General features: G+C 36.4%; 4 protein-coding genes across 5 annotated transcripts; 2 read left to right on the forward strand and 2 right to left on the reverse strand.

The window, feature by feature from the left end:
- The first annotated feature begins 1,967 nt into the window (after nt 1-1,967).
- On the forward strand, nt 1,968-15,299 carry LOC135729203 (uncharacterized). Of its 2 annotated transcripts, none has more exons than XM_065246674.2 (8): nt 1,968-2,593; nt 2,770-2,805; nt 2,908-3,225; nt 3,300-3,626; nt 3,893-4,207; nt 12,254-12,403; nt 12,478-12,534; nt 15,159-15,299. In XM_065246674.2, exons 1-7 carry the CDS (start codon nt 2,560-2,562, stop codon nt 12,513-12,515), a joined length of 1,218 nt encoding a protein of 405 aa, XP_065102746.1. In that variant the 5' UTR covers nt 1,968-2,559; the 3' UTR covers nt 12,516-12,534; nt 15,159-15,299. The 2 variants fall into 2 exon arrangements, with proteins under 2 accessions (XP_065102746.1, XP_065102747.1); XM_065246675.2 differs by having other exon boundaries at nt 15,156-15,293.
- Nucleotides 4,876-10,075, forward strand: LOC135729995 (uncharacterized). Its single transcript, XM_065247895.1, has 13 exons — nt 4,876-6,146; nt 6,422-6,505; nt 6,636-6,701; nt 6,780-6,926; nt 7,008-7,335; nt 7,501-7,786; nt 8,087-8,320; nt 8,656-8,741; nt 8,860-8,964; nt 9,055-9,248; nt 9,347-9,511; nt 9,639-9,880; nt 9,968-10,075. The coding sequence occupies exons 1-13, from the start codon at nt 6,079-6,081 to the stop codon at nt 9,985-9,987; spliced, it is 2,025 nt and encodes a 674-aa protein (XP_065103967.1). The 5' UTR covers nt 4,876-6,078; the 3' UTR covers nt 9,988-10,075.
- On the reverse strand, nt 10,239-12,031 carry LOC135729996 (P2X purinoceptor 7-like). The gene is made up of 3 exons (XM_065247896.2): nt 11,912-12,031; nt 11,413-11,652; nt 10,239-10,846 (listed from the first exon to the last, which is right to left on the reverse strand). The coding sequence occupies exons 1-3, from the start codon at nt 11,924-11,926 to the stop codon at nt 10,337-10,339; spliced, it is 765 nt and encodes a 254-aa protein (XP_065103968.1). The 5' UTR covers nt 11,927-12,031; the 3' UTR covers nt 10,239-10,336.
- A 1,246-nt stretch (nt 15,300-16,545) lies between the features above and the next one.
- On the reverse strand, nt 16,546-17,972 carry LOC141282979 (uncharacterized). The gene is made up of 7 exons (XM_073816210.1): nt 17,921-17,972; nt 17,584-17,664; nt 17,358-17,459; nt 17,076-17,107; nt 16,965-16,990; nt 16,847-16,885; nt 16,546-16,765 (listed from the first exon to the last, which is right to left on the reverse strand). The coding sequence occupies exons 1-7, from the start codon at nt 17,934-17,936 to the stop codon at nt 16,552-16,554; spliced, it is 510 nt and encodes a 169-aa protein (XP_073672311.1). The 5' UTR covers nt 17,937-17,972; the 3' UTR covers nt 16,546-16,551.
- Nucleotides 17,973-19,048: the final 1,076 nt, after the last annotated feature.

Below are 19,048 nucleotides of genomic sequence, written 5' to 3' on the forward strand. Positions count from 1 at the left end.
ATAACCATTTTATAAGTAAATTTTAAAAGACAGGACAAATTAGAGTAAATTTGTGTTTTAAATTTTTTGTTTTAAAAAAAGACGTTTGCATTTAGTTAAAGGGAACATTTCACAAGACATTTTTAAGATGTAAAATAAGACTTTGGTGTCCCCAGAGTACATATGTGAAATTGTAGCTCAAAATGCAATATAGATAATTTATTATAAAATGCTAAAATTGCCATTTTGGGTGTGTCCTGTTAAATGCAAATGAGTTGATCTCTGCACTAAATGGAGGCTGTTTTATCCCCTTCTGACATCACAAGAGGAGCAAAATTTCAATGACCTATTTTTTCACATGCTTGCAGAGAATTTTTAACCAAAACTAAGTTACTGGGTTGTTCTTTTACACATTTTCTAGGTTGGTAGAAGCACTGGGGACCCAATTATAGCACTTAAACATGGAAAAGTCAGATTTTCATGATATGTCTCCTTTAAGTAATTGTCAGTCCAAACTTAACCTAATGCAGTATTTCAAATTAAGACATAACTTTATGCACAAACACGTTTACAAAAAACAAAGTTGTTTGTCACTATAAACAAACTTAGCCTTGTTTGACTCCCACCATGAGGCTGAAAAGTGTAAAGACAGAATTAAAAGAGTCCGTATTGCTTTCTTTTTCAATTAATTTTTAGAAGCAAATTTGAATTTCTCTTATATTATTTTGTGTGGGTTTTTTGTTACTTTGAACTTTAGTTTTGTTGTTGTTGTTGTTGTTGTTGTTACATCGTTTAACGCCTCGCTGAACTGAATGCGCAAAACTAATAGTTTAATGTTAACCCACATTGTGTTTTTGTAACCTGTCGAATTAATATAGACTTCTGTATTTATTGGTCTGGTTCAATTTCTATTGAAAGCCTTAAAAATTATTGTTGCTATTGTGAAGTTAAGCTGTTGTAATGCTTATGTTTATCCACTAGATGTCATTACAGGCTTCTTGCAGATATTTATAGATATGCATAGCAACGTAAAGTGTATTTCTGAATGTGTAAAACAACATAGATTTGGAATTGTTACCGATAGATGTGTATTTGGTGATAATACTGAAACCAAATACTATTTTGATACCTCTATGGCTTGATTTTTGTCACTGGATTTCACGTTGAAAGCTTTTTTTTAAGAGCATGATCTATGGACTTGGTATTTGAACAATAACAATGATGACTGTTTGGTTAACAATGTTATTTTTTATTATTTGAAATTAATGGTATGCAACGATCCTTAAGTTGTAATGTAAAGGTGTATTGTAGATACCATGTTATTTTGATATGACAAATTGCTTAATGAAAACCAAAGAAAAAAGTAAAATATTTTGGTAACATCTAAATGATAATTAAATCATATTTACATTTGTAAAACCTATACTTTTGTAATTACAATAAGTTAAAATTAGGAAAGTGACACTGAACTGATTGAAAGATTCATTACATCTTTTCTCTTTCATATAAAAAATGCTTAGACACGCTAATGATGATAGGTTATATTACGATAACGATAAAACGAACATGTTACAATATTTGAAGAGTTTCGTTGCAAAACGAGATAACTTTTTTTTTTTAAATGGTTCAGAAATCTTGTTTTTTGGTTGTGCATTCCAATTAATATCAATTCAACTGCAGTTGGTTTGTTTTGATTTAAACCTTCATAACTTAAAAATACAGCTAAGTAGCACTATAAAACAAAATAATAACATGATAACATAATAATAAACATGTTTTGACAAAAATGTTAAAAAATGGATTAATCTCGTTTTGCAACGAAACTCTTAATTTAGAAATGGGTAGAAAATAAATAAATATAATTGAAAACTATAATGACAAAAGCTATTTTACATAAACCCTGTGCCTGTAAAAATACTTTAAAATAAATGTAACTTTTTAAAATAAAAGTCCTTGAGCTAATCAACGTGCTTCATGTTTTTGTGCGCAAGTGTTGCGGAACACTTGCAGCGACGTCACAGCTCAGCTACAGAGTAGACAAGGGCAACACACCACCACGTTCAACTCAACTGCAATAATATGACGGTGTTTGTGTAAATATCTCAAGCGAAAAGAACACCAATTCAAAAAACACTACCGAATACAGATATATGCCTTTATACATTTTAAACGCGATCGTATTTAGTATTTTTTATCGCTTAAATAACTCTAATCACTTTAGGGCAGCGTTAGCATATTAGCCCGTACTACACGAAGATTCCGAATCTAAATAGTTTCGTGATAACTGTTAGTTGTTATTATTCAGTATTATGCTTTTCAACATGATATATGAACGATAATGTTATTGTGTCGGTCACGTGTTTATGAACATGGACAGTGTAGGTATTTAGAAGTGCTAGTTAGCCAGCTAGCTGAAGAAACTGAAGTGCTATGCCTCAACTTGTTTCTCCTTCGCAAACCGGTATCACACCAAACCGAGACTTTAAGTTAAACTTCAGCTTTCGGGTTACTGACATTGTTACTGAGTCCGTCAGTTAGTTATTAAATGAGTTGAAAGCCCTGGTACATGGGAAATGCACAATGTCGAGGTTTCTCCTGAGCCTGGTAATGCTAGGTTAGTATCATTTTATTTATTTAACGCGTAAAAACAGACTGAATGTAATGAAAAATTGTACAAAATTTTGACATTGACTTTTGATAACTTTGTTTGGTGCATATACTTAAATGACAGACTGATATACTGAGCAAATGCTTGTAACAAACTTACAATACACTGTTGTTCTCGACCAGGATGTAATGTTGCTGTTAAGGACGCTCGTGCATTTGGTGAGTTTAATGATGTCATCCCCTGAAACACCTTTTTCAGTAAGCTTCTAATATAGATTACATCTATTCACACTAACTCATTGACTTTCCAATTTTCCACAGATGAATCGATCACCAGACTTTGGAATGACAGACCAGGAGAACGGTGCTCAGGGAGGGTGGAGGTGCGTAATGGGCATCAGTGGGGAACTGTTTGCCAGTGGGGTTGGGATATGGAGGATGCCGCTGTGGTTTGTAGAGAGCTCGACTGTGGCTTTGTGTTGGATGTGCCGAATGGCGCTCGGTTCGGACGGTCCAGCGGAGATGTGTTGTGGAGGAACGTGAAATGCTCGGGCGACGAGTTTGCCCTTGACCTTTGTGAACGCACCCCCAATGAGGGATTGTGTTCACATAATGAAGATGCTGGAGTGGAGTGCACAGGTAAACATACAATTGATTTGAATAGCATTGGATGCGTTTTTGTATCGATAGTTTACTTTTTTTTCTTAAACTAGGTAAACTTCCTGTGCCTACCTTGTCGGTTCACTCTCGCTTCTACGCCTATGCGGCCGGAGAGGCTGTTCACTTTAAATGCACAGCCCCATACTGGCAATCTGTTATTGACTTCCATCTGTACAAAAGAGGTGTGAGCACTCCACTGGTGACCCAGCGAGCTGATCCCAGGCAGGTGACGGTGGATCTGATCCTGTCAGACCTGGAAATCTCTCACCAGGGCAGCTACAGTTGTCTGTACGGGATTCACAGCAAAGTGGATAACTCCCCCTCAGGAAACTCTCCACCAGGAAACTCTCCACATAGCAACTTTATCAACATCACAGTCTGTAAGTACTGTGGAAAGGTCTCAGGCCAACATGCCAACCAATAGATTTGTTGTTTTTTCAATGGTATAGTGACCACATACAGTAACAGTATTTTTCAGTCTCTTTATTAGAATATAACATCTGTATACAGTCATAAAAACCAAATAGAGGTACTAAGTGCGACCTCCGCTTAAAGTTGATCAATAGCAGGAACCTGCAGGCTTTTTTTAATAAAAAAATGTTTGTTCTCTGCGATATCCAGTCTAACCTATATTTTCTATCTTCAGTGGAAATTCACACTCCCCAAATTTGGTACAACACCTCTCCTGAAGCCCGGCCAGGTTGGGTCATCCGGGGACACAGCTTTAATGTCACCTGCTCTGCTCAGCCACAGTACCCAGGAGGTTCTTTCCAGCTGCGGCTTATCAGACCCAATGGGACCGTCCGTCACTCGTTGCCAGCACTTACTCCGTCCGTCACTTTCACCTTTTCCAATGCCCAATCTAATAATGAGGGTTACTACTGTTGCCTATACAAGGTTCAGACCAGGGAGCGGACATTTGTCTCTAGAGAGAGTCAACCTTTACCCATTTCAATACGAGGTAAGTCACTGTCCTTTGTTTTGCAGTGTTGTCAAACTTCTATCATAGGTGGATATTAGGTGTAGCTCTAGATTATGAATCTGATCTGACAAACCTCGGATTATTTATTTTAAAGGTATTAAAGGATAACAGCATTGTTTTTCAATATTTTACTATATTCTTACCTCAACTTAGATGAATTAATACATACCTATCTTTTTTCAATGCGTACACTTACGCCGCATTCACATGGTTCGAAAGCATTAACGCTTGACGGAAGGCTTGTCTGAAGCGTGGCTAACAGCCAATCACAGTGGCTGCAGCACATGCTCAGGTCTTCCATAAAAGTAATTGGCTGGCCCTGCCTAGGTTATTTGCATAAGGCAATCTGATTGGCTGACGCTCGCGCTGCCGCTTGAAAAGTTGAGAAATGTTCAACTTCTGCCGCGAGCAACGGCAGTGACGTGGGGCCGACGGATCCACAATTCAGTTTGCCAACCCATGACGTCACCCATACGCCCTGTGTGAATGCGCCGTTAATCTTTGTACAGCGTGTCGTGAATGTGTTAGCATTTAGCCTAGCCCCATTCATTCCTAAGGATCCAAACAGAGATGAATTTAGAAGCCACCACGGGAATGAATGGGGCTAGGCGAAAAGCTAACACATTCACGACACACTATACAAAGATTAAAGCTATGATCTACGATTCCAAAGATTGTTCATTATTAATAACCTCGTTTAGATGCTGGTTATGGTTCTACAGTAAAATCCTAACAATATGAAGAGAAAAAAGAATAAAAAAAATCCATTCTGTCTATTGGGTGTACTACGGCAGATAAGTTGACCAATGTAAACTGTCCGGCCGTACAGCTTACATTGGTTAACTGCTCTCATCAAATCCCCGTACACTTGAAAATCCACCTCGCTCACGCGTCTCCACCCCATCGCACACCACCCCGCCCCTCTCCTGCCTGCGACATGAAATTTGTGTCAGTGTATGTTAGCTAGCAAAGCAGCAACATCTCACTTCACTTATGGATAAAAAACTAACCGAGAGCAGCAAGCGGCCCCTGCTTGCCTCTACACCAAAGATTGGACGAAAAAGGAAGTCTATAGAGGAAAGAGCAGAGGTTAAAAAAAAATGTGAAGAACGCCGGACTCTTAGCAGAATCAATATAGGGTCCGCCATTGATCGTTGGAGGAAGCTTCAGGTAGATTTGGGGCTGAAAACCGACGCCGACACGGCAAACTTTTTGTTGAACAGGTAAGAATTTACTTATACTATTGTAGTGTTTGTGATGTTACCTAAATATATTTTTGTCAGTCTTGCAACGTGCTCATGCTGCCGGTCGGCATTGGAATGTTACCCGTTTAGCATCGCGTATCGCGGGTCTAAGTAATTATATTTACAAAGATTGTGTGAGGTGTTACATAATTATCTTTTCATTAGTCTGACCACATGCTCATGTTGCCAGTCGGCATTTGAATGTTAGCCGTTTAGCATCGCGTATCACGGGTCAAAGTAATTACGTTATATTTACAAAGTCATTTCTTGAAGTGCTTGAATATATTTCAATAGGCCTAACGTTAGCGGTTTTCTGTTCGAGCCGATCGGAATTTGAACAAGATGCGGTGTGTACTGCTATAACAATTACTCAAAACCTTAGCAATACTAACTAATAATTAGTGCTATTTGTATAATATTGCAATTAATGTGCGCTAGGTAGCACTTTTGACCAGGGTAAACGAGGCTTAGGAGGGGAAACGTATGCCAAACTTTGTTGTGAAAGTAAATGACGTCAATCATTCATATTGGTAAGCGTTCATTCCTTCAAAGCTTTATGTGTTTACTGCTTTCAGCTATGAGAGAGGACCAGTTTCATCTACTCCAATGAAGATGGGATTCAAAGCCCCACTACCTCCAGCAGCTTCAACCATTTTTTCTTCAGATACAGACCGGTAAGTGCTAATTTAGACCTGTCTATAGCTTCTATATATGTCCATGTCTCCAACAGTGGGTTTATTATTTATTTATTGCAATCCTTGTGTGTGAAGAAATGTAAATGACATTTTTTAGCTGTTCAAAACACGGGGGAAGAGAGTTGTCTGTTTTTGCATTTTGAACCCAAGGTGTGAAGACATTTTAAACAGTCAAAAGACAAGGATATAAGATCTACCTTTACAATCCCAAGGCATATTTCAATTGATGTTGTTGTTGTTTTTTCTTATTTTAGTGCTGGTGAATTCTCAGATGAAGATATTCATGATCTGGCTGTTATCAATCTCCAGGGCACATCAGACATTCAGACGGTTGAGAGGTATGCATACACAAATCTTTTGTGATAGCTTATTATGTTGAAGATACTTTTACCAAATCAAAGACACATTGATGTTTGTGGATATATCTCTGTGCAAACCACATGTTCATTTATTTTTCATCTCTTCTAGTGTTGTAACCCCAGGTCCATCTGGTGATATAGATGAGAAGGAATTCAACGACATTCATAATTCCATGTAAGTTTCTTTCTTCTTTCCTGTAATTTCAATTTGGTAACAGACATGTATGATGTCAACAATTCCGTTTTTATGTAGGATTGAATGGGACAGTGATGATGACACCTGGACTCCAGACATGGACTTTGAGTCGGTTTCATCATCAGATGATGAAGATTCTGAGGATGTTGATGAGATTGGGGATGAAGATGTGGATCCAGACTACAGGCCAACCATTCGTGTGAAGTACGTATTACAAATTATTATACACTTCAGTAGCTGTTTAGATTGATTCCAAATCTTTAACCTGTGGTGTTGTTCTGGCAGGACGGGTGGTGCTCTAAAGTCCAAATTATCGCTGGACTCTGTACAAGTCGTTTCTATGGAAGAAACCGTGCATGACGAACCAAACAAGGACTCTGATGCACAGACAGACATGCCCAATGATTCTTTGAGAGTCGTTGCAGTAGAAGATTTACTGGAAAAGTCAGGAAGCATTGTGTATCACAGTAATCTTCAACAACTCATGCAAAACATGCATCTGGCTGTCAATGTATGTCCACATAAAGACAGTCACAATAAACAGGAGTGTAAGGCACCGGGTCCCTTTCCAGTAAATATCAGGTCCAGAGGAACGGCGGCTGTAATGGAGTGGGTCAGTATGATTATATTGTTGATTTTATTTGTCTTACATTTTACAATATAGTGTGAGTGCATCTGACTTTTTAGTAATGCAAAAAAAAAATTGTAATAGAAACACTATTACAAGTGTGGGATCTTTTATAATCCAGGTTGCTGATTCTCTAATTCTTTTATTCAGGTATGTCCTCACGGGCACCTTGTGTGGAAATGGGTGTCACAGCCACAGTTTAAACACGGGATGCTGGCTGGTGACTACATGCTCGCTATAAATATCCTTCTTTCCGGAAACAATTACCGCAAGATCTCCCTGTTATTTCAATTTATGAAGTTGGGGATGGTGGACAGGTCCAGCTTCTATCGCATCCAAGATGCTTTCTGTGTAGACACAGTAGAAGAGTTTTGGACAAAGAAGAGAAATGAAGTCATCGGCCAAGTGCAGTCAAAGGGACCTGTTGTAGTTTTGGGTGAGTTTCTTAAAAAAATGCATTGATATAGTGGTGCGTGCATGCACACCAAAATTCCCACATCTTCAATAAAACAAACATATGTTTTGACAATAATGACATAAATGTAAAAACCCTTACTGTGATCATTGACAAGCTTAGCAGCTTAAAGTATCTAAAATTTGCCCTGAATGAAGTCATCGGTCATCCTCTTTCATCTGGATGGCATGTGCTTAAAGTGAAAAAATCTCATATAGACTGCTTGGCATTGTTTTATAATGAAGTATATGCATTTGTTTTGTTTATCTTCCCTGTTTGTAGGCGATGCAAGAATGGATAGTCCCGGGTTTAGTGCACAATACTGCACATATACAGCCATGGACAACGGTACCAAGCAAATAATCAGCATGGTGAACATTGACAAGAGGCAGACCATGAGAAATTCAGTGGCAATGGAGAAAGAGGGATTTATCCGAACAGTAGAAATCCTTCGAAAGGAACTGGATGTTGTGGAGTTTTGCACAGACGCACACATGCAAATATCAGCACTTTTCAGTAAGTGTAATAGTTGAAAGGATTTTTTTTCACATGTTATGTCACTATTTCAGTCAAATCTGTATTATAACATACAGTACTAGTAAAAAGTTTGGAAACACTATCCCTTTTAATCCAATGAGATAATGTTTCCAAATTTTTTATTGGTACTGTAATGTCAAGTATATTTTCAATTTTCATGTTGTCACAGAGTTATACCCTTTGTCCGTTTTTTGTTTTATCAAGCTGCATGTGGTCATACCAAGCAAAACAAAAAACACACAAACAGGTTTTATTGTGTATTGATATTCACTAACCTAAATTTGTTATCTCTATTATACTTTTCACCAATACAGGCACTGGAATATACAAAGATTGCGGAATTCGACACACTTTGGATATGTGGCACGGCTCCAAGTCGCTGGCAAAAAAAATTCAATCAGTAAGCTCAATACTTATAAATACCAATTTTTTTAAAGGTCAACCATGAAATGAATCTGAATATGAAATGCAGTTGTCTCAAGTTTTCACCATGGTATGTCTTTTTTTTTTGTTTACAGGCAGGACAACAAAGAGGGTGTAAAGAGCTCGTGAACTGGACAAAAGACATTTGCAATCACTTTTGGTACTGTTGCAAATCAACTGAGACATATGAGGAGTTCTTTGTAAGTATTTATATAGGCTATGAAGCATAAAGTGAAGTTGGTTTAAATTTGTCTGGATAATCGATTTAACAATGTTACATCTGTTCATAGGAACTATGGTCAGGTGTCCTGCACCATGTAACTGGAGAGCACGAGTGGGCTCTAGGTGCCTGCCAGCACGGTCCATTGCCGGAGGACAGGGAAAAGGCGTGGCTAAAAAAGGGATCAGAGTCACACTCGCGACTAACTGAATTAGTCCTCGATGCTCGCTGGCTCAAGAATGTGCACAAATTCCTGAACTTCAGGTAAATTGGATTTACCTTTGTGGAATATGCTTGCTTTCAGAAATATCTCAATTTAAAAACATTACTGACATTTACATTTCTTTCCAATGTGCTTTTAGGTCCACTGCTGAACTCGAGTCCTTTCACAATCACTTGTTGATGTATGCCAGCAAGAGGTTCAGTTTCACACCGCCTGTGTATGCAGCTAGAGCTATGCTTGCTGCTATAGATTACAATTACCACATCAACCGACCTCCTAAGAGAAAAACGGATGGGTCTTTACAGTATGTGATATACAAACTTATATAACATTTTTCTTTTCATACCCATTTCTCGATAACATACATAACCTATATCACCCAAGGTAACAATTTGTATTTTTGTAAGCGTTTTTCATTCTTTTGTTTGCAGGTACGGAAAAGTTTTCAACAAAAAATCCCGGAAGTGGAGCCTATACGTCATCAAGGAGGACAAGGACTACGCATACATCAGGGACCTTCAAAGCGCCATCATTGAAAAGAAGCTGTCAAGCAGCGCTGTGCCAAGGAAGTCGAAGAAGAGACCAGATGACCCCCGTCAGTATGGTGTCTTGTCTGGGATTCCTGCTCCTTCTACCGGAGAACTACTTGACACTCTAGTCAGTAGAGGGCTTGGTAAGTTATATTTGAATATGTTACTACTGCACTCTATCCAAAAATGTAATAAAAAAAAATAAAACAATTTTATGCTTTATTTTATAGGTCAGCCCCTTCCAAAGTAGGCTGTAATGACGGCAACATCCTGCAATACAATACCTTAGCTTTGCACTATTTGGCACAATGCCATTATTTTATTACAATAAAGTCATGTCAAATTACTGTCAAGATTGTGTATTTTGTTTTTATGTTCTAAAAAGAAGAGAACTCAATACATATTTGTTAATTATTTATTAAAACTGTAAATGACAATAAATAAAAGGCAAGTAACTTGCATAAAACAAATTTAAAAAATAAAACTCTGTCCTATTGAAATTTAAAACACAATAAATAAAAGGCAAGTAACCTGCCTGAAACAAATTTAAAAAATAAAACTCTGTCCTATTGAAGTTTTAAACACAACACTTAGCTGTGTCAAACCCTGCTTGGGATGAATCCAACATAATGTCCATTTGGATCTGGAAATCTGTACCTGATGGCCCAAACACAGCAGCTGGGTACCACCACACGCCGTCCACTCCCTAGTGATCCATACTGCCACACAACCCACTGTCTGTAGGCTGCATGGCGGAATTGTCTATTGCTCTCCCCTGGGGTCTGTGCATCTTCTACTGCCCTGATGTCATTCCACAGCCTCCGAGCCATCCGCAGATGACCCTCCATGAGGATGAAGATTTCCATGTGGGGCATGGTGGAAATGCACTCTTCAGGTCGGAAACGACAACATTTCCTTTCCAGGTCTGTGGGCATTTCCCGACACCTTGCACACACACACCAGGAGGGAGCAGCAGCTGTGGATGGTGGGACTGGTGGAGCCCCTTCTGATGTCCGAAGCCTCAAATCAAACACCAGGGAGGGGTCATGGTGTAGAATATCCCTGAGCATCTGGTGTGATTGCTGTATGCTCAACCTCCCAATCAATCGCTACAATGAGAGATTTTCAAGGTTGAAACTTAAAATTGTTTTGAATCATGAAAAGATTTGTTTTATGAATTATGTTACCATATTTGACAGAAATAATATATTACTACTACTACTACTACTGTCATTTAGCAGATCCTTTTTTCCAAGGCAACATTGAACAATACAAGCTAGAAATCACATAGGAATATGTAGCATGGATAAGTGCTGGTCAGACTGCCATGTGTATATATATATATATATATATATATATATTTATATATATATATACATGCATACACACACACACACACACACACACACAGGGGCTATATTGCATAACAGCACCTTTGTCCAGCTAGACTCAGGCAGTCTGACCAGCACTTATCCATGCTACATATTCCTATGTGATTTCTTGCTTGTATTTTTCTCAATTTGCCTTGGATAAAAGCATCTGCTAAATGACAGTAGTCGTAGTACAAACATACAAGCAAACAAATATCAAAGCAATTATATTGTGTGGGTTTTTAATAAAATGCACTGGTACAGTCAAAATGTTTGTGATGTTGCACATATTGTACCGTACGTACATCTTCAAAATCAATGCGTTGCGCCTGGAGATCCTGCATCCGTTGAATATCCTCTGGAGACAGATTTAGGGTCAAACCGCGACCAGATCCGCGGCCTCGGGCACCTCGGCCTCGGGCACCTCGGCCTCGGGCACCTCGCCCCCGTCCTTCAGCAGACCGTGTTGCGCCCTGCCCCCTTCGTCTAGGTGGGCGCGTGGAAGGACCCACGTCCGGAGAGTCAGGTGTGCTGTCATGGGAGGTCTAAAAAAGTAACAACAACATCTTTTATATAATAATTTATCCCGATACACACGCTCAAAACACCAAGTTATTGCTGTGAAAACCTATTTGAGATTCTACGTTTTAAACCAGTAGTTATCAACAGCTTCCTCAAATACCTCCGGTAGACTACAAAGACTAAGTTAGCTATAAAGTATTAAAAACCTAAGCTTGGCTACTGATGACATTGTAAAATACACTAGGTTTAACATGCATTTAATAACTATAAATGTTGCTTTACCTGTGAGTCCGACATGGTAAATCTCCGTTCCGATGTTTACTACCGGTGATCACAGCTTTACTGATGACGTAGTTCAGGTCGTTCCGGTGGGAGGGATCAGGTAGCTCAGAGGGGAGGGTTGTTTGTGTGTGGAGGGGCGGGATGAGTTTTTTAAAACTGCACAACCGTCTCTGGCTTTCTCGGCCGATTTTCAACATCGTATACTACAGCTTTAAGTGCACGCAATGAAAAAAGATGGGTATGAATTAATTTGTCTAAGTTTAGGTAAGAACATAGTAAAATATTGAAAAACGGTGGTGTTTTCCCTTAAAATCCTAATTTGTGTTATGCGTTTATTTTTAGAGGTGGATCCAGTATTCAGTCCGGTGGTAATCAGTTTAGTGGTGTCTTGTCTGACATTTGTGGTGGCAACATGTGCCATTCTGATTGTTGCCAAAGTGTACTGCAAGAGAGTAAGGAAACCCACTGAACTGGAACGAGAGAGCAGGACCTGTAAGAAACTTAAGGATTACAAATATATATTTAGTTTAGTTTGAATTGAAATAAAAGTTATTTTATTATTACAGGTGTTGACAATACATACATTGCCTTGACAATCAAGTGATGGGAATGTGGAAAGAAAGGTAGTGTATGTTTTTTCACATTTTGGTTACATTGTTACTGTCATCATGCTGCTCCACACCACTGTACAGTAAACACAATAATGATCAAATACGTTTGTATTGTTTCACGTAGTATTTTCTGAATATATGAAGAGTTTTGTTCCAAAACAAGATAAACGCCATTACAGAGTTAACGCCAAAATCATTATTGTATCTGGTCAGTATAAAAAAGGTTAAATTCTTAATTTACACAAAATCCAATATCCGCCGTGTTATTCAATCCGTGTATCGTTCATTCAATCGATTTTTCAAATTAAAAACAAAAATGATAAAACGAATAACGACCTGTTTTTCGATTTTTTGATTGTGCAATCAGATCAAAATACAAAATATGAATAACGGGATTAGGACAAATTTTAATTTTTAATTTTATACCTTAGCAGACATATGCCAATGAAATCATTTTAAACAGATCAAGTAGCCTACTATTGTGGTAACAGATTACAGCCATTTTAATAAGGTTGTGCATATAACAGAGCAATCATGCTTTTTTAAGTGCTTCTTAAGTTACGATGCTTTTGGGAAATGCAGCCCGACATCTTTTGACAGCGTTGGCGTATCCGCACTTCTGATCACATGTACACCTGCAAGAATGTTTGAAATAGTTTGGCAGAAAATAGGCTAATATGGTTTTCGTTGCTTAAAATTTGGAGTGATATGCTTTGCCCTATTTAATGTAGGCTATGTTTCTCTGTTACATTTTGCATTTACCGTGAATGTTTTTTTTTTTTAAATATGCCCTGTAAACCTGGCAATCTCTTTGCATCCCGATGATGCCACTAGTGCACCTTAAAAGAGAGCGCATTCAGTCATCGTTGTCGGTTTTTTAATGCGATACGCTAAAACGTGTCTTTATAGGAACATTCTTTATAGGCTAAATGTCGGTTAAATAGTTAGTTCAGTTAAAAGTTATTTTTTACACAGCACTAGACACAAACCTAAGTTTTCCCTTTATTCATATTTTGCTAAAAACTAATGACAGACGTCGTAGGGAAAAAAAAGGTTGGAAAAAAGCATTTAAGCGGTGAGTTAATTTTAAGTGGGTGCGGGACGAAAAAAATCAATGTCATGCAGACCTCTATTTTAAACCTTAGGTGTGTATGTGTGTGTCCTGAATAAATAATAATAAAAAAGAAATAACATTAAAAACTCGGACTGTTACCAAAATAGTACTTGTTCTGTTTAAAATTGTTTATTAGATATTAATATAGCAATGATACCAATAAAAAGTAATAATATAAACTTCAAAAGGCAATGCACAATGAGTACTAACTAAATATGGAAAAGATGATTTCACATGCCATAAATTATTAAAATGTGCAATTAGTCATTGAACAATATTAAACAATATTATTAACAATATTACGTGCACATTGGGAGAAGATCATTAGGCTAAACTTTTATACTTTTTGTATAGAATAAGTCTTACAGGAGGAGAGCATGATTGCTCTGTCATATGCACAACCTTATTAAAATGGCTGTAATCTGTTACCGCAATAGTAGGCCTACTTGATCTGTTTAAAATTATTTCATTGGCATATGTCTGCTAAGGTATAAAATTAAAAATCAAAATTAAAATTTGTCCTAATCCAGTTATTCATATTTTGTATTTTGATCTGAATGCACAATCAAAAAATCGAAAAACAAGTCGTTATTCGTTTTATCATTTTTGTTTTTAATTTGAAAAATCGATTGAACGAACGATACACGGATTTTATTCTGTCATCTTTTCTCCCTTTCTTCCCAAAACGCAATAAACGCCACTCCCCCTTTTCTGCAGAATGCAATAAATCCGCTCAACAAATCACAGCGCACCATTCCACACATTGTAAACAACAATGGCGGCATGTTGAATACACGGAATCCTAATTTTCCTCATCTTGTACTCCGTGACCAACAAACAGACAAAAACAAAATACTTTGATGGCATTGCTAAACCTGTGGTGGTTTTCTGTGACGGGAAAGAAACATAAGCCATCAAAATCCGTCCCGAGAGGCACTCGGGAGACGGAAAAATGCCCTTTGTTGTTCTCCCGACAGCATCAAGTTTCTGTCATGCTAACACATTGACACCAGGGGATCTTATGAAATACTTTCTATTATTTTACTCGAAGCCAACGAAAATCGAGCAGGACCAAAACATTTTACCATCAACTAAATGAATATAACATGGCAAAGATCAATAGATTTGTCAATAGATTTATAGCATTTTGGAAAACAAAACTTGTCATGGATTTATTGCATTTTGTGGAATTTTTTTTATAATAAATCTTTGAACATCAAATTATGGATTTGAATTTTTAATGTTATTATAACCTAAAGATGCTATGTGAAAGTTTGTAACAGAAAATAGTGGTTTTCATCTTGTCACTTTCTTGGTATAGAAAACACGTTTTTACCTAAATTAGTCAAAATGAATTTATTGCGTTTTGGAACAACCTCTTCATATATATTTACATTTATTAATTTGGCAGATGGCTTATTTCAAAGTGATTCACATCATTTACTTTTCCTTAAACTAAGTTAAATGTATAATTTGTCAGAGTAAAATCTCTATGCTAATTTGTTTTCTGTTGTTTAAGCAGAGGCTTCCCTAAGCTGGTCATGCTGTGTCTACCTGAAGTTTAAGTGACCTGTCTAAACGAAACTGAACGCAGGGCTTAAACCACAGAAATCACCGCGTTTCACAATTTGTAATTTTTTGTTGGTTACAATGGCATTGGTTAGGGGTTTTCTTTGAAAAATGGGATAATTTTGCTGTCTGTAAACGCTGACGTCACTAGACAAAAAAAAAAGGATGGGACACTAAAAAACTGTTGCACTAACAAGGTTAAAAAGGGCTCGCTGTTTTTGGGGGTATCGTATGTCTAACTCTTTTATGAGGGCTTCCCAAATTGTTGCAGGTTAAGACTCGAAAACTGTGAAATGTTTTTCTTTCCTTTGTACTCCCGGAGAGCCTTGATAATTTAAAATGATTTATTTATTTTTTGTACTACAATTGTTTTTAAAGACTTTTTGTGTTAATATTGTTTGGTTAATCACCATGGACAGATAGCCCCAGAACAACCTTCATATTAAGCCACCATGTGATCCCATTTTTCATTATATTTCTACATTTTAATGTATATCTTGTGTGTCCTTTATATGAAAATGAGCTCTCTGAATCACAAAATATGATGCTGGATGCTAAAACTGAGGAGAGGGCAAACTTTTCAACACAGAACACTGGATATTATTATTGTGCACAAGATGCACGTACTGAACAAAGAAACAGGAACACTATATACACTCCATTTGTAACAAAGAAAACCAAGTTTGTTTAACTGGTAGATTTGAAATGAATAAGCCACATAAACTTATTTCATTTTCATGTAAAAAAAAGCCCTGCTGTTGATGCTGTAACATCCAAGTTGTGCAATTTGTAGAATGAATGGTTCTTTTGTTGTTCTCTTTAGCTGTATTTTTGGTACATCTACAACTTTTTTATTTTACCATTAAAAAGTTTACAGTTTTGATTATCACACAAGTTCTCACATTCTTAAAATCTAGCTTCAGGATATTTAAACAGAATTCATACTCAGTCACACAAATATTAAAACATAATACTTATTGTAAAAGCATGAACATTAAATCCAGTTGTCTTAAATGGTAAATTATCTAAAATAGCCAAACGTTTTTGCACAACTGTTTGTTTTGTGTAGCAGTCTAATAAGTATCCAAGTAATGAAATTAGTAAAAACAGCTATAAAATGTCAGAAGTATTACAATAAAATGTTTGATAGAAACAGACATGTCTTTAACAGGTGCATCCTGTAACACCCACTTCCCTGAAATGTACAAAAGAGTTAGATAGTCAACACGACTAATAAAGCATCACAGCAAAACACTATGTCAGTTGTTAAATAGCACCAAATCTCCGAAATCTGTTTTTGTGTCAAAAACTGTTATATTCAGTTTATAGATGATAAAAGGAAACCCCTATGTCAGTCTTTTGATGGGTTCTGCTGGCTCCATATTTATAAAAACTAAGTATAGAAGTCCACACACAATCAGAAATACTAATATCTGTAACCAAACTGGAACCATGCGTGTTGAGTTGCTCTCTGATGGTTTTTGGCTCTCAGACTCCGGGGGCCAGTTTCTTGTCTGTGACACGTTGTGATATGAGACCTGTGTCCTATTTATAGGAGTCCTTTAAAAAAACAGATGTACTGCATTTAATTAAGTGATAAGTAAGTTAAGTCAGTATAATTTATTATAAAAAGAAACTCACTCATCTGCGTAGTCCCGCCATCTATAATCAGGCTGTGCTCTTATGACATAAAAACACTGCTGTTAGTTTTACAATTTTACAAGAACAATTTAAACTTTTTTTAGAATTTTAGACTTACCTCTCGTACACAAAATTATTTTGTTCCTAGAAGATAACAAACGTACTTTAAATACAGCAATAAGACTGAATCCAGATTTTACTAGAGATAGACGTTTTTTATTCTACTTACTGGTCTGCCACGATAAACATAGGTGACGTCATCTATAAGGTAAAGATAAATATAAATAAACACATAAGCCAGTGAATCTCAACTTTTTTAACACTTCAATGCCTCTCACAACAATATTTGAAGACTCAAACAGAAAGATAATATATATTTGTTATAAAAAAGTCTTTATGCCCCCTAGTGGGCCCTAGTCCACTTGTTAGCAAACACAGATACCTACCCACTTATATACATGTGGCCAAATTTAGTACAAATTTTCAAAAACTATGAACCTTACAGACTGACCTGTTTCCTCTCTATAATATGTTCTGTCCGACTGGGGTTTGGGTCTTCTGTGTTTAGCCATGGCTTCTCTCAGCTTTTTCTCATAAAGGGGTCTGGTGGATTCTGTGTGTTTTTTTACATTTATCAAACATACAAAAATAAATATACCTTGATTTTAAGGGAAATAAACTATTTTCTGACTATTTCAGGTCATATTGTACGAAAACGTAAAAACGGAGCGTCTTACCGACCACGGGTCCATGATTTATTCCGTAATCGTCCAGCAGGTATCTGATCTCCTCCGCAGATTTACTGCTCAACATTGTAACTGATACTCAGAGAAAGTGAGTGGATTTAAAGAGCAGAAACTTCTCGTTTTTAATGAAACCGAAAATGCAACTGAAACTATGAACAGAACACGAACTATGATCTGTGCTAAAACATGGGTTTACTCGTTTATCTGCTGAAGCATAATGTTTGCGTTTTCCCAAAATGTACACTTAACTTTTTTGCAACTATTATATCGTGCTAAGCATTTAATACACGTAACATATACAATATAAATCGGGCATAGCTGTTCTTACTTGCTCTCTTACGCATAAACCATATCCGCTCGGGTTGTAAACATTATGACGCACTTCCGCAAAGCGACCAATCGGGGACGTCTATCAAAAAGTTTTTTTTTAAACAAATTATTAAATACATTTTATGGTAACACATTACAAAAAGGTTCATTAGTTAACATTAGTTAATTACATTAGTTAACATGTACTAATAATGAACTGCACGTATACAGCATTTATTTATCTTTTTTAATGTTAATTTCAACAGTTAGTAATACTTTATTAAATTCTTGTTAACGTTAGTTAATGCACTGTGAACTAACATGAACAAACAATTAAAAGCTTTATTTCTATTAACTAACATTAACAAAGATTAATAAATACTGTAACATATTGCTATAAATATTGTAATAAATATTGCTCATGGTTTGTTCATGTTAGTTAATACATTAACTAATGTTAACTAATTAACCTTATTGTAAAGTGTTATATTATAATATCATTGCGTTATTTATACAGTATTGTTAAATTACAAATATTATAATATAAATAATATTAAATATAGTACTGTAGTACAGTAATAGTAATATAGTATAACATAATTTATAACAGGATAATAAAGGACATATTATAAGATTATTATTTATAAAATAATGATATTTAATATTAAAATAAATAAATAAATGGATAATAAGGGGTTAAAACAATTTCTTGATATGTTAGATACGTAAGCTATATAAGATATTAGGGCACCCTTGAATAGACAGGCACTTTTTGGTTTTTGATTTTTTGGTACAAATATTGGTCTAGTTTATCAATTCACTTATCAATTCACTTATTGTCTGTCTTCATTGAGGAAACTGCATTATGGTATTTTCTAAATAATGTTAAAGTGCAGTAATACATTAAAGGGGACATATCATGAAAATCTGACTTTTTCCATGTTAAGTGTCATAATTGGGTCCCTGCTTCTATCAACCTAGAAAATGTGAAGAAAAAAAACAGTAACTTAGTTTTGATAAAGCATTGTCTGCAAGCATGTGAACAAAATATTGTGTGTCCCTTAACTATATTAGTTTATATTACATATTTATGTATTGTATGAACTGGTAGTGTCAGTTAACAAACCCTATAGGAATAGTTGGGCAC

The sequence above is a fragment of the Paramisgurnus dabryanus genome, chromosome 11 (genome assembly GCF_030506205.2).
Source record: "Paramisgurnus dabryanus chromosome 11, PD_genome_1.1, whole genome shotgun sequence".
NCBI classification, from domain to species: domain Eukaryota; kingdom Metazoa; phylum Chordata; class Actinopteri; order Cypriniformes; family Cobitidae; genus Paramisgurnus; species Paramisgurnus dabryanus.